This window comes from Dromiciops gliroides, chromosome 1 (genome assembly GCF_019393635.1).
Source record: "Dromiciops gliroides isolate mDroGli1 chromosome 1, mDroGli1.pri, whole genome shotgun sequence".
Lineage (NCBI taxonomy): Eukaryota > Metazoa > Chordata > Mammalia > Microbiotheria > Microbiotheriidae > Dromiciops > Dromiciops gliroides.
The window spans coordinates 601,803,372-601,830,119 of record NC_057861.1 but is presented as its reverse complement, the minus strand read 5'-3'; the positions used below and the strand labels follow the sequence as shown (position 1 = coordinate 601,830,119).

The 26,748-nt window shown below is 41.5% G+C and overlaps 1 protein-coding gene across 1 annotated transcript in view; it reads left to right on the top strand.

Annotated features, from left to right (window-relative positions):
- The window catches only part of DNAI1 (dynein axonemal intermediate chain 1), a 285,479-nt gene that overhangs the window by 88,248 nt on the left and 170,483 nt on the right, over positions 1 to 26,748 (top strand). Inside the window, exons 5-10 of the mRNA XM_043987564.1 lie at positions 3,649 to 3,775; positions 4,124 to 4,275; positions 7,423 to 7,551; positions 10,126 to 10,185; positions 13,865 to 13,999; positions 22,962 to 23,046. Of these exons, the coding sequence (XP_043843499.1) occupies positions 3,649 to 3,775; positions 4,124 to 4,275; positions 7,423 to 7,551; positions 10,126 to 10,185; positions 13,865 to 13,999; positions 22,962 to 23,046 (688 nt within the window). The remainder of the gene's footprint in view (positions 1 to 3,648; positions 3,776 to 4,123; positions 4,276 to 7,422; positions 7,552 to 10,125; positions 10,186 to 13,864; positions 14,000 to 22,961; positions 23,047 to 26,748) is intronic.

The window sequence follows — 26,748 nt, the reverse complement described above, 5'->3', positions numbered from 1 at the left end:
TAGTCTTAGATCAATGGTTAGAGACATTTAACAAATATTTTTTCCAGGTAGCGCAGTGGATAAAAGCACCGGCCCTGGATTCAGGAGGACCTGGGTTCAAATCTGGCCTCAGACACTTGACACTTGCTAGCTGTGTGACTCTGGGCAAGTCACTTAGCCCTCATTGCCCTGCAAAAGAAAAAAGGAAAAGAAAAAAATATATTTTTCTTTGAAATTTACACATTACAAATAATTCCTGATTTTAAAGTATCCCACTACAAAAGGTTTTAAAAGTGGCAGTATATAACAGATTTCAACCATACTAAATCCTTTGGCACTAGAGGCTATCAGATCACTCCCCTCCCCACAGCAGAAACTGCCAGGAGGAAAGAGAGGGCTCAGTCCTGTAGTAGAAGCTGCCACATGGAAAGAGGGGAGCTTTAGGACATGTGGTGTCCTCCATTTTGATTCTAGCTCCCCATAACTATTTCGGAAATTAAAAAGAATCCATCAGATTCACCCTTCTTGTGAATTACTGCAATTAATCTTGTGAGCAACAACTTTCTGTCCAGACACACAAGTGCAGTGCTTGAAAGACACAAACGCACATAAGACCCAAAGATAGCAAACTAGAGCCCACTCCCAGTGTGGTAGGGGCTGATCTGGCTTAAGGCCATGAGGGCTTTCTCTAGTGAAAAATGAGTCAAATTTTTTTTTTCTTCAAGTTCCAAGGTCAAATTTAACTCAGTTGTTCAGAATCACCCAAAGGGGAATCCCTCAGAATATTCTTTCTCTGCCCCACGGGCATGGGCATGAGGCTGTTAGTCCAATTAATGTACCAAAAAGGGGAATCCTTCTTAATATTCTTTCTGCCCCAGGGGAGGGTCCAAACCCAGTTTGGACGTCTGGCTAAGCTTTTTTCAGTAGGGAGGAAGATGCCAAGCTGCCCATTGATGTTACATGGAAAAACTGACCTCCCAACTCTTTTGCTCCACTAGTGCTGGTGAGGGAGAGTCAGGTTTGAGAGAGAGAATGCATGAAAAGGAGTTCTTACCCCGGCGCTGTGTCAAGAGTAAGCCTTTACACAGAGAAATTGAGTCTGAGGGTCCAAACGTGGCTCAGATGTCTGGCTGAGCTTTCCCAAGGGAGGGAGATGCCAAGGTGCCCAATGTCGTCTCATGTGATAGCTGACCCCCACTACCCCTCCATGAACTTTGGCAAGAGGTAGAGTCAGGCAGAAGAGAGGGAATAAATGAAAAGGGAGTTCTTACCTCTGGGCTTTGTATGGAGAAGAAAGAGGAATTTCCTGTGCCCCACGTTGGATACCAGAAATATGTCATGGGGAAATAGGTGGTAGGGGTCCTTAGGTATTCCTCTGTAAAAAATTACACTCTTGAACACATCCTGACTAAAGATAAAAGAATAGTTTTATTCAGTACAAGATTGAGAACTTCTTCCTCCCCCAACCAGACTAGGAACCATTATTTTATAGGGAGTAGATGGGGTGATCACTTGAGAGTGAAATGTCCCTTATTGGGGGTAGGCAGATGAGGGAGGGGTGGTGGTTCTGACTTTAGAGTTATCAGCAGCCACGCCTAATGGAATTATCTCTCCTAGGAGTGGGGGAGACTTGAATGAGGGGTGGTGGTCCTAACTTCTGGAGTTATTTTGGTACCAGGAGATGCTTATCTCCCATGCTTCTTAGGTGTGTCCTCCTTTAGTTTAGCTTCTCAAGGAGAAAGTTCTCTGAGTTCCCCCAGAAAACTTCTGAATTACCCCAGACCCATATCACTTTATATTAATGATCAGGGATCATGCCCCCGAACTATAGGTATTCCCCAGGATCTATTCTAGGCTATACTCTTTTCTCTCTCAATGACCTTATCAGTAACTATGAGTTTCATGTCATCTCTGTGCTGGTCTATATGTACCTGTCCCCATTTTCTCCCATGACATTTAATCCTACATCACCTGTTGCTTATTGGACATTTCAAACTGAACATTCTGGAAACATTAAAAATTCAACAGAGGCAGCTAGGTGGCACAGTGGATAAAGCACTGGCCCTGGATTCAGGAGGACCTGAGTTCAAATCTGGCCTCAGACACTTGACACTTACTAGCTGTGTGACCCTGGGCAAGTCACTTAATCCCCATTGCCCTGCAAAAAAAAAATTCAAGAAGCCCCCAAAAAGAATACATTATCTCTTCCATTCTACCCTGCTGTCAAACCCATCCTTCTTCCAAATTTCCCTATTTTTTCCCAAGACACCAGGGTTTCTCAGTCTCCTATGTTCATGAACTTTACATCATTCTCACTCCTTACTACCCCTCACTCCACATATCTATCAGTTGCCAAATATGACTGTTCTGTTTACCTTTACAACATCTTTATTTCAGCTTCTTCCCTCCACTTACATAGCGACCACCATAGTTCTTACCTAGAAGATTTCACTGAGCTCCTAACTGGTTTCCTTGCCTCCATTTATCCTCCAAAATCCTGCCCAAGTGATTTTCCTTAGGTTGCAGATCTGATCTTTAGTGGCTTCTTATTGGATTTAGAATCAAATGTAATTTCTTCTCTTTAGCTTCAAAAGCCCTCCATAACTCGGCTCCAGTCTATCTTTCCAGCCTCACTGGGCATTACTATGCCCCCTGTACTCTGAGATCCAGCCAAACTTAGCTTCTCTCAATTTCGTACACATGGCCCTTTACTTCCCAGCTCCATGCCTTTACATTGACCATCTCCCATTCCCAGAATGCCCACCTTCCCTCCCTTAGTCTTTTTTTTTTTTTTAGTGAGGCAATTGGGGTTAAGTGACTTGCCCAGGGTCACACAGCTAGTAAGTGTTAAGTGTCTGAGGCTGGATTTGAACTCAGGTACTCCTGACTCCAGGGTCGGCGCTCTATCCACTTCGCCATCTAGCTGCGCCCCCTCCCTTAGTCTTAGAGAGTCTTCTTTCTTCAAGGCATAGATCAAGTACAGAGTCTTCCCTGATCCCCTCAAAAGCTACCTTTTATTTAACTACTTTGAATATATTTTAAAATGTATGCTGTATATATTATATATGTCCTTACTGTCTCTAGTATCAGAATATAAGCTCCTTGTGGGTAGGGATTATTTTATTTATTATATTTGTAACCCTAGCACCTAGCATTTTTTTTTTTTGCAGGGCAATGGGGGCTAAGTGACCTGCCCAGGGTCACACAGCTAGTAAGTGTCAAGTGTCCGAGGCCAGACTTGAACTCAAGTACTCCTGAATCCAGGGCCAGTGCTTTATCCACTGCGCCACCTAGCTGCCCCAGCACCTAGCATATTGCCAGGCACACTGATCTGTCACTTATGCTACATGAGTGGCCCATGTCCTTGGGTATCAAAACATCATTAAAGGGGCAGCTAGATGGCGCAGTGGTTAAAACACCAGCTCTGGATTCAGGAGTACCTGAGTTCAAATCCAGCCTCAGACACTTGACACTTACTAGCTGTGTGACCCTGGGCAAGTCACTTAACCCCCATTGCCTACAAAAAAAAAAAGGAATAAAACATCATTAAAGACATTTTCTGACTAATCAAAGTTTTGCTATATTTGCTTTGGGAAACGAATGTGGACTCAATTCTCTCCACATGAAATATTGAACCTGCTAATCTGATTCAGTGTTCTCTCTCCTCAGGAAGGGACGTATAAACCTATAAGCTTTGTAGACCAGCTGGCAGTCCACTTCAGCTTGGTTGGGAACATGATCCCCAAAGACTCAGATGAAGGCAGACGACAAAATTACAAAGCAGAAATGGCATCAGGTAAGCTTCTCAGTGAACCCAGAGATAGCTGTGAAAACTATAGGTTCCCTATTCTTTAATATTTCTCAAAGTAGAAACATGGAAGCTGATGGAAAATCTTTACATAGTCTTCAGTTATGACAGAATGCAAGCACCTGATTGTCTGGAGCCTGCAGTCCTGTGCCTCCCCTTGAAAGAAAGGTACCAGAATATTTAGGGTCACCCTTGGATGGCTCTGACAGCAATGGCAAGTCATCAAATATTCATGGGCATGAGCCAGTAGAAAGGCATGAGTTTGAGGAATATGAGCTCAAGGCCTCCCAAATCGGTAGAATTTAACCAACTCTCCTTTCTTTTTTTCAAAAAAAGGTTCTCAGGAAGTTGTAGAGGTACAGCCCTCAGAAGCTGAAGGTGGAGAAGGTGGAGAAGGTGGAGAAGGTGGAGAAGGTGGAGAAGGTGGTGAAGGTGGTGAAGGTGGTGAAGGAGAAGCGAAGGAAGCAGAAAGCCAAGGGGAGGTTCTGGTAAAGTATTTGGCTCTGAAACTGTAGATGCTGGACCTAGAGTGAGCCAAGCAGCTGTCAGGCTTAACAGACATATTTTATGGATGAAGACACCCAGGAAAAAGAAGTGCCTCCCCTAAGGATTCCCAGATAATTAGTGACAGAGCTAGAACCTGATTCAACACACGCTGATTCTCCTGGGAAAATCCTTTAAAAGGGAAAGAAATTGGGCGGCTAGGTGGTGCAGTGGATAAAGCACCAGCCCTGGATTCAGGAGTACCTGAGTTCAAATCTGGCCTCAGACACTTGACACTTACTAGCTGTGTGACCCTGGGCAAGTCACTTAACCCCCTTGCCCCGCAAAAAAACAAAAAGAAAAAAAAAGGGAAAGAAATGTACTGTACCTGTTGGTTATGCCAGGGACTGTATTCTAAGTTATCCAAGAAACACATAAAACAGCAACTTACTGTATCACAAGACGCACCTACCTGTAGAAGAGGAGTGTGCCAAATACTTCCCCATTATTTAAGGATCTGGGTTTTGTCAGTCTGGATATTCCCCCTGCTGACACAGATTGAAAGCCTCTTACAAACTTGAAAACTATCTTTTAAGAGTTTCTCTGGCCATAAAAATATTCGTCACCCTATAGCCATGCCTGGCGAGGAGCCCCCACGCATTTAACCCTCCTGGGCTATAAGCAAAGTTTCTCAGCACGATGTAGTTTGCATTCTACTAGCATAACCTCTGTGCCATGACAAGGCCTCAGAGTAAGGCTACAGTACAGTCTAGGTGTAATAAACAGTAATTAAACACAAGAAATTATAATTTTGCTTGTCATCTATGGCTGTGGGAGAGTTGGGGTAGGGAAGGATTTTATCATTCAGATGACCAAGATTATTTTTAAAAGCTGTCCAGGGAAACGGAATCAACTCATTCTTATTCAGTTAACATTTACTGAATGTCAGCAGTGTGTTTGAGACACCAAAGTGGGAAGGGGAGTAGATGGTTCAAAGAAGAAAGCGCTACAAGGCTTACAGTCATGTAGAAAAGATGAGACACGTATACAAATTACAAACAAAGGAGAAGGTGAAAAGTGTCATTAGAGGGGCACAAGCATTGGGCAATGAGAATTCTGAGGAAGGAGATATTGAAAACAGAGGTTCTTAACCTTTCTGTGTGTCATGGACCCCTCTGGCAGTGTGGGGAAGACAGTGGACCCCTCCTCAGGAGAATGTTTTTAAATGTATACAATGAAAAACATAGGATTACAAAGGAAACCAGTGACATTGAAATATGATTATTAGCAACAACCAACAATAATTCCAGAGGACTAATACTGAAACATTCTACCTTTCTCCTGACTGAGGCGATGGCCTCAAGGTACAGATCAACACAAGGCTAATGAAGAAATTTGTTTTGCTTGTTTATGCGTATTTGTAACAAGTCCCTCCCCTCCCCCCCAATTGAAAGCAAAGTGGGAGGGAGAAAAAATAGATTGTGCTAAGTGAAATAAGTTAAAAATGCACTTCTATACACTGTTAATATGAATATATGGATCACCTGGATTTTATGGAGGTGCCTTATTATCCGAAAGTATTCTTTTTTAATAAAACCTTAGGTTAATAGGAACAAAATGTCCTTCAACTGAAACACAAAGGGCTTTTCAAAAGCTTGTTTTTTCAGAGCTATATTTCAAGAAATCACAAATAAAAACTTCTCAGGACAATAAGTACATTGTCCCAGCTTTTTGAAAATCAAAATAAAAATAGAATCACCCTGAGCTGGAACCCCCCAAAGCAGGGAAAGAATCTAAAATCACAAAATTACATACACTGGCTCTGATGTGAAATGGAATTAGGATGATCAGATTGATTGTGAGTCATCCCAAAAGAATTGCAAGACTCAATGACTCAGTTTCCCAAGTTTTATTGAAAGACTGTCAACCCCAGGGAGAGAACCAGAAAAGAAATGGGTTGTGATAGTGGAGAAAAAAATTAAAGGAAAAAAAAAAAAGCAACCCCTTGAGCTGATGTAGGAGGCAAAAAAGGGGTTAACAGAAAAACACTTAAGACTAAGAGGAATAACCTGAGATCTTGGGCCCTCATCAAAGACAGGGCCTAGATTCTTGTTAACTGGCACCTTGAGGTCTGGCTTCTATTATTTACTTCCCATTAATCACCACCCACAACAAAAACATAAACAGGTCATAGAGACCCTAACTACAACAAAAATGCAAAAAGACAGATCACGGAGACCCTAGCTGAGTACCTGAAAATTAGGCCTAGGAATAAGAAAGAGATCAAAAGCACCAAGACACTCTAACCTTGGCCAGTTGAGGTACGCTTTTTATGAACATGAGCAGAAAAGCTCAGATTTGTCCCCAGATTCACCTTATGACGGGTAAACCCCCCAAACACACCCCCATGGAAAAAGGTACCTGCCTCAGGGGTGGGCTTAGGACCCCAGGAAATCTAAATGAGGATAAGCCCTCCCCTGTACTTCCATAAGGTGGAGATTATTATAACGAGACTGATAATCAATTTATCCATGCTATAAATATAACTGTCTTTTCTTTCCCTATTTGACCCCTTCCCCACCTCGCGTCCCTCATTCTTTGTATTTGTCCATTGGAAGGATTTGGATTTGGGGAAAAATCTATTTTAGAATCTTCCTCTTATTGTCACTCCTACCATAGACCTGCATTTAAAGGACATTGATAAGCTGGAGAATATCTAGAGGAGGGTGGCTGTTTTGATGAAGGATCTCAAGGCTCTGTCTTATGAGGCTTGGTTGAAGGGCTGTCATATGGAAGAACCAAATTCTTTTGCCCCGAGACAGTAGAATTAGTGAGTAGAATTTGCAGAGGTCCCTAATAATTGGAGCTAAACATGGAATGGGCTGCCTCTAGAGAGAGTGGGTGCTCTGTCACTAGAAGGTACCGAGGAAAGACCAAGTGATCACTTGTTTCCTGGGAATGTTGTGTGGGGTGCACCAGAAGCACTTTGAAATCCCTTCCAGCCAAGATTCTGTGAGATCGATTCCATGTTTCCTCTGTTCCTCACCCAGTCTCCATTAGACTCTATTAGTTCAGTTGTCTTTCAAGAAAAAAACACAGTCAAAGTGATTCTGTCTGAGTTCAAAGCCAAATGTGATTCTATGCATTTCCAGGGACATGAAGAAATGGCAGAAGCGGAAGTGGAAGAAGTTATTACCCCTAAAAAGCCAAAGGAACGGAAACTCACCAACCAGTTTAATTTTAGTGAAAGAGCATCTCAGACGTTCAACAACCCTTTACGGGTATGGCACCATACTAACTCATACCCCCACTTGTCTTCTTTGAGAAAATCCCTCCCTGGATTTTATATACCTAGGGATATATTGGTGAGTCTAAGTTCCAACAGATCCCAGGAGGAACAATTTGGCTATCACCACCACCACCACCACAATCATAACTATCATCTCCAATAATCATTATTTCCTGTCATGGGGGAAATTGGCGATGGTGGGGGCCCTTAGGAATTCCTTTTTAAAGAAGTATACCCTCTTGCACACAAATCCAATTAGAATGAAATAATCTTTTATTTGGGCACTAGAGAAAGGAACCAAGAGAGGAGTCAAGGACTTCTCTCAAGGGGAGATGTCACAGAGACATGATTCTCTGAGATACCTATCTCCTCAAATAGAAGAAAGGCAAAAGTTTTTATAGATTGTAGATGGGGAGATCACCACCTGACAATGGAAAGTTCCCTTTGGGGGTGGGGGAAAGCTTGAGTGAGGTGATGGTCCTGACTTCTGGACTTATCTCTGTCCTCCGGCTCAGATCCCCCAGCAACCACACCTAGTGGGCTTATCTCCCTTACTTGTTAGGTGTGTCCATCCTTTAGCTAGTAGGCCAGTTTAAACTTTAATAGTCCCTGATTCTTTGATATGTTCCAACCTCATATATTTCCTAAGATCCTATTGGGTACAAGATATTTGGGGTGGGAGGTTGCTCTAAGGATACAGAATTGCATTCGATAAGCTTAATTGACCTTCAGGAGCTTAAAATATCATGAAAAACTGGAAAGCATCAATGAAGATGTATCTACATCTAAAAATTCAAGGTACCATATGTTAAGTGTCATGTGAATGGTACAAACAACAAATGCTGCAGGAGTTCAGATGGAAGAGGGAATCTTTGTGGTGGAGTAGTCAAGAAAGTTTACTATTATTATTATTACCAATAATAATAATATCAACATATTTCTATTGCACTTTAAGATTTATAAAGAGGGGAAGCTAGGTGGCACAGTAGATAAAGCACTGGCCCTGGATTCAGGAGGACCTGAGTTCAAATCTGGCCTCAGACACTTGACACTGTGTGACCCTGGGCAAGTCACTTCTGCATTATTTGTTTTGTTTTGTCTTTGTTTTTTTTATTGGGGGGGGGTGTGCAACAGAGGATAAGTGACTTGCCCAGGGTCACACAGCTATTGTCAAGTGTCTGAGGCAGGATTTGAACTCAGGTCTTCCTGAATCCAGGGCCCATGCTTTATCCACTGCTCCACCTAGCTACCCCTGGGCAAGTCACTTAACCCTCATTGCCCCACCAAAAAAAAAAAAAAAAAAGATTTATAAAGAACAGGAGCCCTATGTGACTTGAGGTGGTTTCTGGTGGGAAGTAATGGAAAATAAAGTGGCTGAGGTAGGATACAGATTATAGAATGTTCTGAATGTTAGTTAGAAGAGTTTTTACTTTCTTTTGCCGTCAGTGAGGAACCAACTGATGGATTTTGAGCAAGGGAATATGTAAAAATTGAGGCTTTAGGAAGATTAATCTAAGGGGCAGCTAGGTGGTGCAGTGGATGAAACACTGGCCCTGTATTCAGGAGGACCTGAGTTCAAATCCTGCCTCAGACCCTTGACACTTACTAACTGTGCAATCTTGGGCAAGTCACTTAACCCTCATTGTCCTCCCCACCCCCCCAAAATAAAAAAGAAAAGAAAAGAAAAAGAAGGAAAAAAAGAAAAAAAGTGGGAAGTTTAATCTAGCAGTGATATACAAAATGGATTGAAAGCAGAGAGAAGGAAACCAGTAAGAAGATAGTGGAATGACCACTACTCTGGAGGGAATCAGACTGCTACAGTGGGGTCATTTGAATGATAAGAGCACCAAGTGATCCCATGTGGAGTCCTAGGATTCCTGAAATAGAGCAGACATCACCCCCCACACACACACACACAACCCTGAGAATCTAAGGTCAGCATCTAGGTCAGTAATATCAAACTCAAATGGAAACCAGGGCCTTTGATCTGTACATTAGAATCCTCATAGGCCACATATTGACTTAGTTTTAAAATAGAATGTTTTCTGTGCTTTATTTTGCTGTTAATTTATTTTATTAAAGATTTCCCAATTACATTTTCAGTTAGTTCAGGGTCCACTTGGAAGGGTTGTGGCCGCATGAGGCCAGCCGGCCCCATGTTTGATGCTTTTGATCCAGTAGACTCCACTTTTTGAATTTGGACTTAGGGGAAGTCCCTCAGGATTCTACCTCATTATCTGACCTCCTGGAAATGTATACCATTCAGCCTCGAGCACATTCCTTGTTGAAGACTGCCATGTTGTGTTTCCCTCAACCTACTTTCTAGAGTATACCTTTTTTTTGAAGTGTCTAAGTTGTTCTAGTCTTAGAGGGAGAAGAAAATTTAGAAATCTGAACTGAAAAAACCCATGCTAGTTACTCCATCTGTGCTCTCCTACCATATTTCCCATGAGTTCACATGTTAATTCTCTATTCTAACTATGTCTGGACAGTGTTCTATTTTTTTCTGTAAATGTTGGAAGTTTTTAAGGACTTCAGGTGTATTTCTTTTCATTTTTTTCTCTAGGACCGAGACTGTCAGATGGAGCCTCCCCCTAGAGCAACCTTCTCTGCCACAGCTAATCAGGTAAACCCCCTTTGGCCAACTTCCAGTCCAAAGGATGGAGTATGGCTAGTTCATAGAAAATGGCCCGGGAGTCTAACAGCTCCCCACCATTCCCTGCTCTAATATAGAAATCATTTTACCATCTTGTGTCCCTATTTCATACTTTGCGAACTGGTGGATAACAGTGTCCCTCTTGGTGTTTCTAAATCTATTGGCAACCCAGTGAGCACAGGCTGTGACCCCTTCTGCCTTTTCAGTGACACTAATGTGTATTCTGGGTGTTGCGATGCTTAAATCACTTTAGGGATTCATGTTGCTGTTCTAGATTCTGGTGCACACATGGTGCCACAGTATTTAAAGAAATGTAAAAATTCATTTATGTGCATGAATTTATTCAATTGCATTACTATCATAAGCCCTGAGGTTGGCTTGGAAAAAATTACACTGAAAAGCATTGCTCTTGATTATGTCTTAACTAGAGATCAGAGGATGTAATTGAAGTCCTGGGTAATGTGCTGATCTCTTCTAGGCTGAAGGAGGTTTTTCTGGTAATGAGACGATGGAAAGATTCTGAGAACCAAATTGCTCAATAAATCAAACCATAACTTAGGTTTTAGATGAATACATTTAGGAAAAGTGCAAGCGAGACATTTTTGAACCTTCTGTTTGTCTTTACGCCGTTTCTGCAGAGTGGCATTTTTTTCTTCCCTTGCAAAATGAAACCAAAGTATTATCCTTCCATGTCTCCATACTTATTTCACTGGGCATTTGAGGAATGTTTATCTCAGGGCGATGGGAGTGTCAAATAACCTTAGAAGAGCCCAGAGACTAGAACCCAGGCACCCCCTAATGTCCTCACAAGGAGGACTCATGAAGGGCTTGGCACAGGACTAAGGCTGGCTTTCATTTGGATTTGATTCCAAGTCACTTTGGCTGGTAGTGAATGTTTTGTTTTTTGGTGTTTTTTTTTTAATGTAGGGAGTAGGATTTCAGAAAAGGACATCAAAATGAGGATTTGAATTTAGATGTATGATAATGGTGGAGAGAGTTTAGCTCAGGGGACTGATTTCTCATGTCCTTTTGCTGGTTCAAAACGATTCATTCGAAAAAATGGTGAAGTTTTAAAGATAATTCTTAATGAATCCACATGAAAATTGAAGGCAAGGGGCAGCTAGGTGGCACAGTGGATAAAGCACAGGCCCAGGATTCAGGAGGACCTGAGTTCAAACCTGGCCTCAGACACTTGACACTTACTAGCTGTGTGACCCTGGGAAAATCACTTATTGTCCCACAAAAAAAAAAAGAAAAAAAAAAGAAGACAAAAGGGGATGGCAGAAGATGAGATGGATAGATAGGGTCATGGAAACAATGAAGGTGAGTTTGAACAGTCTTTGAGAGATAGTGGATAAAAAGGCCTAGTTTGCTATGGTCCACAGGGTCACAAAGAGTCAGATGTGACTAAATAACACTACCACCACCACATAAAAATATATATGCCAAAGAGAGAGCTACCAAGGGTCCTACCCTCTGAGAGTTTCCTGAATTACAAGGAGATATGTTTAGTAATGGTTTATTAATTCTTTGGGGCTAGAGAGTCTCCAAAATTGTGTACCTCTTGAACTTGCCTTATCATCCCCACCTCCATGCCAATGATAAAAAAAGAAGGGGCAGCTGGGTGGTGCAATGGGTAGAGCACTGGCCCTGGAGTCAGGAGGACCAGAGTTCAAATCCGGCCTCAGACACTTGACACTTACTAGCTGTGTGACCCTGGGCAAGTCACTTAACCCCAATTGTCTCACCAAAAAAAAAAAAAAAGAAGAAGAAGAAGCCTGGAATGAGAATGAGGGCAGACTTGAATTTGAGGCCTGCCTCTAAAACTTAGTTGCTGTGTGGCCGTGGGCAAGTCATTTGACCTCTTTGAGCCTCAGTTTCGCCATCTGTAAAATGGACACAATAGTTCCAACAATCTACCTCACTGTACTCTTATAAAGATTATAAAGTACTCTGCAAGCCTTAAAGTGCTATACAGAGTCAGTCATTTTCATCTCTCTAGCCAATCTCTCAAGTTTTGAACTTGTGACCTTGGCTTGGTGCGATGGCATCCATCACCATAGGACAGAGCTTGAACTTGGGAGCTCAGAAGTGGAACTGCTGTGGGATGTGCCTCTGGGCTTCAGCACTAAGTTCAGCATTGATACAGGGAACCCAGAGGAGGGGAAAATCAGCCCATATTGGAAAAAAAGCAGGTTAGCACTCTAAGGAGACTAGAGTGAGATTGGGCTTAGGAAGGCCTGCGGCAAGCTAGAGAGATTCAGTCTTCTAAATGGATGGATGGATGGATGGATGGATGGAAAGATAGACAGACCAACAAATATATAAGTAAATGACTAAATGGATATATGAATGAATCAATAAATGAATAGATAAATAAATGAATAAAATTGCAATCCTGACCCTTTGGGGGCCAGTAGAAGTACTGTATTTTCTCTCCTCTTTTCCCTCCCTCTCTCCACCCTTTCCTGTTTGGGCTTCTAGGGGAGAGAAAGTTGGAATGATGACAAAAGCCACATTAATATAGGTGAGCTACAGGAGGTCAAGAGTCTGGCATCCCAAACAACAGTCACTTCCATGAAGATAACCCAGGTTTTGATACTGCTACTGCTACTGCTGCTGCTGTGTTGTGCAGTGTCCCCAGCCTGTGTTATTCATGTAGTGGCTGACTGATAATGAGAAGGCCAGGTCCTTTCTTCACTGCAGTAAATATCATTCATTTCCTCCAGTTCCCACAGATACTCACCAGCTCTTGAGCTGCATTCACCATCATTTACAAGGATGGCCCTGCCAATTTTTCATTTGATGGCACAGAGGATTATTAGGGTCACAAGGGAGCCTAAAGATGGTTTGGTCCAGTCCCCTCATCTTACAGATCCTAAGTAGCTAGCTGGGCCGGTGGTACAGTGACAGAGTGCTAGGCCTGGAGTAAGGAAGACCTGAGTTCAAATCTAGAAGTCACTTCACCTCTGTCTGCCTCAGTTTCCTCACCTGTAAAATGGGGGTAATAATAGCACCTCCCAGGCTTGTTGCAAGACTAAAAACCTTAAAATCTTTAAATGATGGTTATTATTATTACAGATGAAGAAACAGAGGCCCAGAGAGAAGTGATTGGATTAAGGTCACATTGAGGTAAAAGCAACAGAACAGGGATTTGAAACTGTATTTTCAGACTCCAAAGCCATCGTTCTGTCTACTAAATAACACTGACCTCCTCTCTAATTGATCCCCTTTTTCTCTCACTCCACTTTAAAATCTGAGTTTCAGGGGACTTGCTGAAAAGTATAGTTAGTTATATAACTTTCTAACATAGAAGAAGAAGGCCAGGGTAGGAGTGAGGCCCTCATTTTGTTTCATCCTCCCAGGAAAGGAATGTTTTTTAAAAAAGCATCACATTGAGAGTCCTACAAATTAACAGAGAGAGAATGAGATCTTTAAAAAAATACTCTACTACTATGAGATGATTTATTCCACTTCTTGCTACCTACCGATGGGACCAGGTGGTATAAAAAATGGTCAGTTCCTGGCTCTGGCTGAGTATCACTAAATGGCACTTGGTTCACTTATTGAGGTAATCCCAGTTCTGAGGTTATTTTAAAATTACATTTCACTCCAAGTGTAATTTCTCTCTCCATTCCCTCCCGTTCAGTGGGAGATCTATGATGCATACATGGATGAGCTAGAGAAACAAGAAAAGTCCAAAGAGATGGAGAAGGCAAAAGGCCCAGTGGCTAAAAAAGTTGGGAAGATGATGATGAGGAAGAAGACATCCTTGGAATCTCAGGTACTGAACAAGACTCAGATCCTTCGGTCCTTTCCAGATGCTTTTTGGTTTGTTATTTTTTCTCCTTTGGTTCAACGGGGACCAAAATGGTGATACTGGGGCCCAGCCCCAGCCCCAGACAGAAAACAGTTCAGCCAGCATCTGTTACATGCCTGGTATGTGGATCCAACTAGTTTTTCCTTGTTGAATAAACTCTCAGAAATGCACCTTGTAATCTGAATTGTGTAGCTACAAGAGGAGGAATGAGAAGAGGGATGTAGAGGCTGGGAAAGAGGACCCAGAGGCAATAGCAGCAGCAAGAGGAATAAAGATAGGCTGAACACAGGGAGCCGAGCCAGCTCAGGGCCTGGAATCCAGGGATTACAGAGGTTTAGTAAGGGGAGAAAGATGAAAGAGTCCCGGGATAGAAGACTAAATCCCCTTCAAGGACTCTGAGAGTAGGAACTGATGCCCCTAGAGACTGACTGCGCTCCACTGAGAACTAAGGTGCAGGGCGGGATCCTGATTTTCTTTGAAGGTTTAGGGATGGGACAACCTGATCTCTCTTGGGTTTTTGAATACTTTTTACTAAAGCATCTTTTTGGGTGTTGGAAATAAGTTTAACAATACTTTTCTAAATGCCACAGAGAGACTTGGATACCTACGCCTGACTTCTACTTTTTCAAGTTCGAGTAGAGGGAGACAGTGTTGGGGCCAGTAGAGATTTAGAAATTGTGGGGGGAAGAGGGCAAAACAGTATAGTCAGTCCTATTTCAGTGGCCCAGAGACCCTGCCGTACCCAGAGCCAGGAGTAAGTAGAGACTCACCTGAAATGAGGAAGATGATGAGGAACACATTTTACAATTTTGCATTTTCAATCCCTTAGAATTTAATACTTTATTCCACATAATTTGCAGCAAATCGAATTGCATATATTTCAGTGACGCCCTGGTGCCTAGCACAGTGACTGGCCTACGGTAGGTGCTTAATAAATACTCCTTGCTTGAAGACTCAAAGCCCTAGTTGTATGGACAGGTGATTGTCATGGTCCTTGCTCTGCCTAAGGCCCTTTTTTTCTGCACTGTGAGCACACTCAGCCTAATAGCTGCTGTCTACCTGCAGTAGTAACATTTACTGTGATATTGAAGCTTTCTCAGCAGCCCTTAATGATGGTCTTCATTTCCAGTGTATTTACTGTAGATTCCTGAGTGCTTGAGAGAGATTTGAAATATATTATGAGAGAGGTGAGGGGGTGATTTGGGGCTTTAAGAAGGGTTTTTAAGGTAGTTCTTGCCTTCCCTTATTTAAATCCCCTTTTCCACTTCTTTATTGTTAAGTAATTATCAGCTTTACTCTTGATTGCTGGGACATAGAAGGCAAGAGCTCTTTCTGTGGTCTTTGTAATAGTTTGACTGAGCTCCTTTCAGAAAGTCTAGGCTAATGACCTGATAATTGTGTTTCTGGCTTCCCAATGAAAAGTAAAGTGCTGGACAGCCGTCAACAAAGAGACCTGCCCTAACCACACTTAACTGTTTCCTGACAGCCTTTATTTGGTCTGCAGATTTGCAGCTGTACTTGTTGGAATTTTCAGTAAACTGCTGTAGGAGAAGGGGTCAAGGGGAGAGAATTGCTGGGTCCCCTTACTTTGAAAAATACTCTTCAGTGGGAGAAACACCATTGCTATCATTGACACCAACAAACACTGTTGTGCACCCAGGTTAATGGAATGCTTTTGAATGATTCTTTTGCAAAAGGGAAATTTATTGAATGAAAAATAACAAGATTGTTCCCCCCAGAAACCCTCATAAATTTTCAGAAGGCCAGCAAAACTACTATTGTTAGCTAAATGTTTCAATTTGATTATAACAGCTTATTAATTTTAGATGAAATTAATGTTACAGCAGAGTATTTGTTATGTTCATTTTAGAGTATGTTAGTATATTACACAGTACTTTTCTGCCTACTTTAAAGGACTCAGAGCATAATTTTTATTATTGTGTATTTGCTTTTCTTATTATGATTCTTTAAAAATATTATTTATTTGAAGTTGAGTTATTGGCTAGGAGCACAACTCCCAGTGAATACTTCACCCCTATTGGGAAAATATGATCTATGTTACACTGATCCACTTCATCCCTCAGCTTCCAGAAATGCATTGGGACCAAAAGTGGGAACTGACCGATTCTTTCAGAATCTACTTCTGGACTTTAGGTAGAGCTGGCGACATGAGGACTGAATGACCTACTTTGAAAGGGTTTGTGTGCTAACTGAAGATCAGCAGATACCAACTATATAATATTAGAATAGTTGTCACAGGCTTTAGGACTTGTAGAGGTTTGTGGGAAAAGATACTTGACCAGGAATATATATTTGTCCTATCTTCATTTTTCTCCTGTTGTTTTTTATCATTATCAGTTACAGAATTGACAGGGAAAAGGGACAAAGGCATGGAACCCAGATTCAAGACAGTACTTCCTGAGTGGATGCAGTTATAGACCCAGCTGACTAAGAGGCCATGGGCACCTGCTCCATGGCAGCTTTGGAAAGAGAATTGTTGGTTTCTCAAACATTACCGTTTTCTCTAGAATGCTTATGCATGCCAGAATGATCAGAGTCATTCAGGTGCAGGACTTGGCAGGACCTACAACTATTCAGAGTGGTATACAAGTGGGATTACCTTTTTGGTCACATTCATCAGAACCACCAGTAGTCACCTTTGGTTGAGGAACAGAACCCCAACCCAAAGTGGACTTCACATTTGCTTTGGAAGTCTTGTGGTCTTCAAAACCAGCATTTTCTGATGTTCCATCTCAGGTGTAAGAAAACTGAAAAGGTCGGAAGAAGCTGGGTCATGAAGGACTCTGAGTGACATCTTGTATTTTATCCTGGAGGTAATAGGGATGCATGGGATTCTATTAAGTAGGGGAGTGGCATGGTCATACCTGTGCTTTAGGAAAATCACTTTGGTAGCTGAAAGGAAGATGGATTGGAATGGGAAGACTTGGGGTAGGCAGCCCGACCGGCAGGCTAATACAATGGTCCTTATATGGATGATGAGAGACTTCACCAGAGTGATGGCAATGTCAGAGGACAGAAGGGGGGATTCCAGAAATATTTCAAAGGTAAAATCTGTAGGACTTTGCAACAGATTGGATATGGGGGTGGGTAGGGGGAAGTGAGAGATAGTGAGGAGTTGAGAATAGCCCTCAAGTTGCAATTTGGAGGAACAGGGAGGATGCTGTTACCCTCTACAGTAATAGGGAAGGTAGAAAGAGGGGGTAGGGCTTAGGGAGAAAGAGAATGAGTTCTATTTAGTTCACATTTAGTTCAAGAGGTCTTTAGGACATCCTATTCCATTAGAAGGAAAAGCTTCGAAGCAGAGGAATTAGTTAGGAAACTATTACAATAGACCAAGTGATAGGTAATTAGAACCTGAAGTAGTTGTGTTGGCAGTGTGAGTGGAAAGGAGGTGATGTGATGGATGCAAGAAATGTTGCCAAGACAGAATCAACAGGATTTGGCAACTGCTTAGCTGGCAGGGGGCTCAAGGAAAGGAAAGAAGCAAAGATGACTCAAGCCTAATTGATGGCTGACTAAGAGGATGGTGGTGCCAACGAGAGAAATAGAAACATGAAGGGGGAGGTGGAGGTGGGGGTGTGTGTGAGGGGGAGGATGATGAGTTCAGACTCAGAAATGTTGAGTTTGCCATATCACATCAGCCCTCTCTTGTAACTTCTATCAGCCTCCCATATAGTCCTTCTCAATTACTTAGATGCATGTTATATCCCCTCTATTAGACTATCAGTTTCTTGGGGGTAGTTATTATAATTTACATATTTTTGTATTCTTTAAAATGCCCTGAATGTGATCAATAATTGATCAGTAAGCATTTATTAAACGAATTCATCTGAGAAAGGAAACAACCAAATACCATTTTCATTGTAGTGGTTTGTCACTAGAGGATAAATACTGAGACACTTATCACTGCAAACTCAAGATATTTCTTTTCTTTTTTTTCTTATGGTTTTTATTTTGATATGGCAGACGCTTCCCAACCAACACTCAAACAAATCCCCCACAAAATACATTTTATCAAAATATCTAAGGCCTGACAGAGCGATTGCTATTGGTAGTATATTCAAGACATTTTTTTTTAATTTTTTTTTTTTTAGTGAGGCAATTGGGGTTAAGTGACTTGCCCAGGGTCACACAGCTAGTAAGTGTTAAGTGTCCAAGGCCGGATTTGAACTCAGGTACTCCTGACTCCAGGGCCGGTGCTCTATCCACTGCGCCACCTAGCTGCCCAAGACATTTATTTTCAAAGCACTATGTGATGAACTGATTGTCATATCTAATTTTATTTGCCTTTGGTGGAAAACCTAGTGTGAAAATTCTTACCTAACTATCCAGTCTAAGTGGAGTGGTGTCTGGGCATCCTCCTACCAAACATAAGCCAACTTGTCATTTGGTCTGAAAGTTAGGAATCAAGACTCCCCTTAGCATTGTTATAGCCAATCAGATTCTATCCTTTTCCAGTTGAGGCATGGGTAGGAATCCAGATGTGATCAGTATCCTGCCTCCTGTATCTGACTCTGCCTTTCACTTGCCTTGGTTCTGCCTGGACCTTATATTCTGTAGGTCTAGAAGGAGGCCTGTCAGCAAAATGTGAAATAAATGAACTGTTATTCTTGACACCTTCCCACCTTTCACTTCAATCTCTCAGACTTTCTCTCAGCTCTTGCCCACAAGTGCCCAATGTTCTGCCCAGAGCTCAAGATCACTATGTTCCATACCCCCTACTTTCCCCTATCAAAACTTGCTTTGCAGCTGTGGTAACTACCACTCAAATGTTAATGATTTGTGGTTGTTTCCCATCTTATTCTTCCCAAGAGGATTTGCATTTTAATAAGTTGATGGTGCCTTAGCCCAAAGAAACCGAGTTCAGATAGGGGCAATAAAGGAAACTTCTCCTGTGTGAGGGAGATTTGGGAGCAGGAGGGTTTTAATGGTTTTGTCAAATTTTATGCTGGAGGTTGCTTACTCATCCCACCTATATGTAGGACTGGCATTCCATATTGAAGTTCTTGTCTCTTGGGAAGTTCGATAGCTGCTCTCTCCCTAAAAGTTGTATAACTCTTATTTTTAAAAAATAATATAATCTCAACTTTGTTGAAAAGAGGAATGTCTTCTTCCTCTTTCCTGAAAAAAAAATCTTTATTGAGAGGCTTCTGCCCAAGAACACAGGGTAGGCAAGCCCACACACAATATTTCAGTCATGCCAAGGGAAATTAGATCTGGGCAGAAGAGATTTTACAAAAGCAACTGAATTATCTGCCAGTGATGGAAGGTGAATCTTAACTTGGGACCCAGGAGACCTGTGGAAGGGGGATTTTGCTTTCCAAGTTTCCTTAACCATGGGTGGCTCTGGAATCCTGGCTCAAGAAAACCTTGAAATACTCTTTGCAGAGAGCTCTTCCTCCTAGCTCCCCATTGGTGCTTCAGGAGAAGGAGTTTTGATTATATGGTAGCAAGAGGACTGCTTCATGTTGTGGTCTTTGGTTTTTGGAGGAGGAGAGAGTAGCCCAAGGGGCATCCTGTTCAATTTGTTTCCTAATCCTAGGGGAAACTGACCATACTAGAGCCAACAGCAGCTGCTCCCTTAGATGAAATGCTATGGATCCCTCTTTCTCTTACCTGAAGGTATCCAGGGATTTAGAAAAATAAAAGTGACACCAGCCAATCAGTTTAGCACAAAGTAGGTACTTTGTAAATGCTAGGTATTGGATTGACAGTCATCTAACACCTAGGAATCTCTTAGTAGGAAAAAACTCCTTCTCTGCTTGCTCAGAGGCTATAGATGTTGGAAAGAGGATAACAAATTTTATGAGAATTTCATGACTCACATTAAAATAATCATAAAGTAATAGCTAAATTAAGGGTTGGAAATCCTTGGTCCAAATAATCATAATATGAAATGGGAATCACATTTTGTGAGTCTTTTGTAATCCTTTGTATTTCATTTTATGTACTTAAAAACATGATTCTGAGAAGGGGTGATAAGACTTGACCAGACTGTGAAAGGGGTCCAGGACACAGAAAAGGTGAAAAGCCACTGCTTTAACAAAATAAAATTCATCACTTAATGGACAACCTTCTAGTGAGGAGCCTCTTTGTAGTTAGCTCAGCCAAACTTTGTGTGAACAAGATGTATACAGTCTGTCACTAAGCCTGGACAAAGAATCTTTCAACTGAGATCATATCTGTACAGCTCTTAGCACAGTGCCCAGCACACAAAAAGTGCTTAATGTATATGCTTATTCCCTTTCCCTTCCTTTCCCTTTCCAGCTTAGTCATATGGCCTACTAGATCTTCAACTTCAGAACCTCAGGTCACCTCCATGCCACAGTCAAACTTTGAAAAAGGACTTTACTGGAGGAATTGTTATGTGTGACTACTCAAAAAGCCCACTTTACCAGACTTTGCAGGGTAGCTCATTTCCTAATTGCCCTTTATTCCCTTTTTTTCTAGTTAATTAAGCCTTCCTTTGAACCTGGAAACACATGGCAATCTCCACTCTGTGTCTCACTTCCAAACTTGACTTCTATATTTGCTCTCCTGTCATTGATGGCTTACTTTGTTGACGACAAGTGTGTCTTGAGTACCTAATGTGTGAGTTACCCAACCCTGTGAAAGGTTGTTATAGGAGAACGAGAGAGGAAGACACATTCCCTGTTTTTCTTTGAGAGTGACTTCTGTTCTAACGGGGAGAGAGAGTACACACAAAGAGGAAAGTAGAGGACATTACAGGATAAGATATAATAAAGCGCTAGATCATAATGCTTTAAGAACACAAAGGAGGGATGGCTAGATGGCGCAGTGGATAGAGACCGGCCCTGGAGTCAGGAGTACCTGAGTTCAAATCCGGCCTCAGACACTTAACACTTACTAGCCGTGTGACCCTGAACAAGTCACTTAACCCCAATTGCCTCACTAAAAAAAAAAAAAAAAAAAGAACACAAAGGAAACAGAGGAGACACAGAAAGTTTCATAGGGAGAGTGGGATGTAAGCCAGCCCCTAGAGGATGGAAAGGCTTCTTTTTGTAACTGCCTTAGCACTCCTCAGAATAAGTGGTGTCTGTGCAGAAGGTTGTCAAGGACCTGCCATCTCTGTAGCAGGCTGTCTGACCGCTCCCATCTCCTCCCACGCGTGTCTCTCAGCTGCATCAAATCCTGCTGTATCCTGGCTCATATGTTCTTAGTTTGGGATTATAAGGAAGGCAGTAGAAGTTGTGAGGTCGAGGCTCCAATTCATAGAGCATATGCCTAAATGTCTCCAAGCATCTGACTTGATGGCGAGGTGGCTTCAGTTCAGTAAAGACAGTGAGAGGGTGCTGTGGATCTGGGATACAGAAGGAAGCTTAAATGATGCCATCTGTGCCAGAGGAGGGGTTGACCACGGCACTACCCTACTCTACCAGTTCCAATGGCTTTCTGTACTGCCTTAAGGATAAATAATATGAACTCCTCGTTTAGCTTTTAAAGACTTATACCACCTGACTCCACCAGGTCTCTCCAACCTCCCCCCACTCTGTGATCCAGCCAAATTGTCCTTCTCTCTGTTCCTCCCATGATACTCGTCTCCCATCTCCCATGCCTGGAATGCAGTCCTTCCTTATGTCTACTTCATAGAGTCCCCCTCTTCCTTGAAGATCTAGCTCAGACCCTGTCTTCTGCACGAAGCTGTTCTGAAGCCCCCAACAGCTAATTTCTTCCCTTCTCCCAGACTACTTTGTATTTAACGACTTTGTGTATGTATGTTTATTTATTAACTTTATCTTTATGCTGTATATGTGGGTGTAGATAGACTTCTTATCTCCCCATTAGAACATAATCTCATTGCAAGGAAGGATTATTTCATTTTTTTGTACTTGTATCCCTTACACCTAGCAGAGTGCCTGGTATATAGTAGGCACTTAATAAAGTGACTGATGGATTGATTGCTCTTGGGTGTTCCTGCTGCTGCCAAGATGTGGGGGTATATGAACCTTAGCAAGAATCTTTGGGGGCGGGGCAGCTAGGTAGCTCAGTGGATAAAGCACTGGCCCTGGATTCAGGAGTACCTGAGTTCAAATCCGGCCTCGGACCCTTGACACTTACTAGCTGTGTGACCTTGGGCAAGTCACTTAACCCCCATAGCCCCACCAAAACCCCCCCCAAAAAAACCCCAAAACAACAACAACAACAAAAAGAATCTTTAGGGGTGCCAGAGGGGAGAAAGGGAGCTTGGCTGTGTATGTGTATGTACATGTGAATGTATTTATACATATACACATGTGTGTATGTATATGTGTGTATGTATATATGTACACACACTTATATGAAAACTGGAATATAGTTGGTAATGAGAAGGCATTTGATGAGTTAGTGGATTAGGTAGTAAGAGAGGACATTTGGTGAGAGTCAGTGCAGGGAGGGGGCAGTTACGTGGCGCAGTGGATAGAGCACCGGCCCTGGATTCAAGAGGACCTAAGTTCAAATCCAACCTCAGACACAACACTTAATAGCTGTGTGACCCTGGGCAAGTCACTTAACCCTCATTGTCCTGAAAAAAAAAAACAATAGAGGAGAGTCAGTGCAAGGAAAAGACTGGTTGAGACTCTACTGCTGGAAAAAGCACACAGTTATGTTTCAGTGTTGGTATTGGGTGTCCTCCCCTTATCTATAGTCTGCACAGCATGTGGATGCATTTCTGAGTGTTACTTGGTCTAGGTTGTGGCCCAGCTGCTCCAAAAACTACACCCATCAGAATTGGGAAGGTAAGCAATGATGAAAAATCAGCTCCAGCCTAATGCTGCTGATCTGAATGCTACCAATTGAGCTTAATCCCAATTTCTTGTCCCTAAAGGAAAATGTTTAAAGATTATTATGCATAACAGGTAACCCCTTAACAATGCTATCTGCCATTTGTTTTTCTTTCCTGCAGAGTGATGACATAACCAAGGTGACCCAAGCAGCCAAAATAGTGGAGCGAATGGTCAATCAGAACACTTATGATGATATTGCCCAAGGTATGGTATTCATTGCAAGAGTGTTTATAGCTCTCATTTTTAGGAATACTCACATTTCAAGTCAACAGATATGTACTGAATACCTAATGGGTAATTGGCCCATGCTGGACATGGTAAGAGAAAAGAGACACAGGCCCAACCCTCAAAGAATTTATGACATCTTTACAATTGGGGGGGGAGGGAGGGAGAGACAGAGGGGGAGGGAGGAAGAGAGAGAGGGGGGCATAGTTTTATTTATATATACATATATATGTATACATAGATATATCCATATCTGAAGGAAACCATATAGGAAGATATAATTGTCAATGTCAAAATGAGTGGTACTGATGACAATATGATAGGAATTCAGAGAAGGAAAAGATGGATGTGGCTAGAGTAACGAGGGGAGATTTTACTGAATTTTGAAAGATAAGGAGGATTTATTTCATTAGGCAGTAGAGGAAGAAAGCTCATAGGATCAGAGACTTAGAGATGGAAGGAACATCAAAGATCACCTAGTCCAACCTCCTCATTTTACAGAGAAGGAAACTGAGGCCCAGGGAAATTAAGTGACTTGCCCAGGCTCACATAGGCAGTAGGGGGTCAGAGGTATACTACTTCACTACCCAGATCTTCTGTATCCAGAGCCAGTCAATGATCCTTTCCATTTTGCCAAAGAACCATCATTGAGCAAAGACTTGGGGAGAAATATGAACATAGGGTACAGATAGTGATATTTAGCCAGCAGAAGTAGAGAATTCATATAGGGGAATACTGGGAGAAATCCTGAACCATAGCAAAAAAAAAGGGGGGGGGCTTGAATCACATCTCAGGGATGAATAGCAAATTGAGAACACTTATTAGTGTTCCTCTAGGATGTTGCCTATTGTGAACCTCTCCAGCCTCAGCAACTCCTTAGTTATTAGTTTAAATATGTTTTATTGATATTTTCTTTTTCTTGCATCTCTATAGTCGTCCCATGTATCCCTCTTTCCCTCCACCTCTCAAAGAACCATCCCATATCACAGATAGTATTTTTTTAGGGTGGAAAAAAGTCAGCATAAAAGATCAATTCATTGAGAAATTCTGAAAACATGTGCAATGTTTTACACCTGTGAACCTCCCACCTCCACCAAGGCATAGGTTGGCAACATCTTCCCATATTTCTTCATTCAGGTCTTACTTGATCTTTACACTTTTGATTTCTTGGTGTATAATTCTTTCCATTTACATTGTTGTAGTTTCTTTGTATATTGTTTTCTTGGTTCTGCTTACTTCACTTTGCATCAGTTCACATAGAGCTTTCTATACTTCTCTGTATTCATAACACATATCATTATTTAACAGTGCAAAAAAATTTCATTATTTACATGTACCATAATTTATTTTGCCATTCCCTAATTGATGGGCATCTATTTTGTTTCTAATTCTTAGTTATCACACAAAAAAGTACTGTTATAAATATTTTGTAGTCTATAGGGACTTTCTTCTTTTTGACAGCTTCCTTGAGGTATAAGCCCAATAACAAAAGTCTCTGGTTCAAAGGACAGGGACATTTTGGTCACTTTATTTTCATATTTCAAAGTTGCTTTCCAAAATGACTGTACCATTTCACAAGTCCACCAAGAATTTATTGTGGGCCTATCCTTCCATAGTCCCTCCAACATTGAATGTTGCCATTTTTTGGTTATTTTTGTCAATTTTCAGGATGTAAGATGAAATCTCAGGGTGATTTTGATGTGCATTTCTCTTATTATTAGTGATTTGGAGAGTTCTTTTGTGTAGTTGTGAATACTTTGCAAATCTTCTTTTGAGAACCATTTGTTCATATCCTTTGATCACTTATCTATTGGGGAATGAATACTAGTCACATATATTTGAATATATACATATATACATGTAATATGTGTATGTATATGTTTTAATATCTCAACATTAAACCCTTATCAGAGACATTTAATATGAATTTTTTTCCCATTTGACCACTTGCATTCTTATCCTAGGTGCATTCATTTTGTCTGTGTAGAAGCTTTTCAGTTTCGAGTAATCAAACTTATCTATTTTATCTTTGGTAGTTGCTTTTATCTCTTATTTGGTTTTGACTGTATCTCCCACCCTATGAAAGCTATAGGATCTATTTCTCTTCAGATGTGTATCCAGTTAGAATGTGTTATGGAATATGGTATAAAGTGCTGGTCTAAGCCTAATTTCTGCCAGATTGCTTTCCAGTTTTCTCAGCAGTTTTTACCAAATAAAGAGGTTTTTTTCCTAGGTAACTAAGATGTCTGTGTCACACATTAGGTTATTGAGTTCTGTTGTTTCCTAATTTTCTATTGTTCTATCTCTCAATTCTTTAACTAGTCCCTGATGCTTTTAATGACTGCTGCTTTATAATATAGTTTGAGGTCTAGAAGTGCTAGTCCCCCTTCATCCCTATTTCTTTTCATAATTTCCCTTGATATTCCTTAGTTATTATCTTCTTAGTTAACAAATTGCTCATTGTTTTGAATTTCAGATATTATTTTTGTTCAATTCACATTTTAGAAAGGACATTGACAAACTAAATAAAGCCTGTTAAGAGGGAAATGAACAGGATAGTGAGGTGTCTGAACACAGTGATGTGTGAGGATTAGGAAAAGGAGCTGGAAATATTTAGCCTGAAGAAGGAAAGCCTTGGGCAGGGGAGGAAAGAATGGATAAGAGAGAAACCTTTAGGTATGATGTACTGACATGTAGAAGAAAGACCACACTTGAAAAACAACACTACCTACTAGATGGGATACTGGACATAGTACTGTGTGATCACCAGCGAGTCTCTTAACTGAACACCTCAATCTTTTTCACCTATTAACAGAGAAATATAATTGTGTTTTATTATTGTTGTTTAGTTGTTTTTCAGTTGGTCTGGCTCTTTGTGACCCATTTGGGGTTTTCTTGGCAAAGATACTGAAGTGGTTTGCTGTTGCCTTCTCTAGTTCATTTTACAGATAAGGGAACTGAGGCAAACAGGGTTAAGTGACTTACTGAGGGTCACCTAGCTAGTAGGTGTCTGAGCCCAGATTTGAACTCAGAAAGACAAGTCTTCCTGACTCCAGGCCCAACTCTCTATCCACTGTTACCTACCTCATAAGGTTGTTCTGAGAAAAGTGCTCTGAAAACCTTTAAAGTACCATATAAATGTTATTTACTGTTATTGTTACTTAATTAGGCCTCAGAGGGCTGAACCAAGTGAAAGTTACAGAGAAGGAATCGTGGACTCGACATTAGGGAAAACTCCCTCATAGTTAGAGACATGCAAAAGAAGAATGAACCAATTTTACAAATTGTTTGAGTTCCCTAATATTGGAATTCTTCACGTGGAGGTTGGATGAGCAGCCTGACCTTAGGCATGGTCTAGTCAGAATTAATGTTTAGGTACAGGCTGGACAGGATCACCTCTGTAGTCTCTCCCCAACTCTGAGATTCTGTGAGAAAACATTAAAGGGGAAGTTAGGGACCAGATGTTGGCATCAGGTGCAGAGTGTAGGACTATAGCTAAGGCCCCAACATCAGAGATGAACGTCAGAGGCTCCATCCTTACCTTATTTAGAGGAAGAGCAGATGTTTTAGGCAGCTTTGAATGCTGATATGTTATTGTCAAACTGAGCCAACAATAGTTTAGAATGGGGGGGGGGCTGTGTGTGATTTATGGTAATAATATAGCTGACATAAGACACTTTA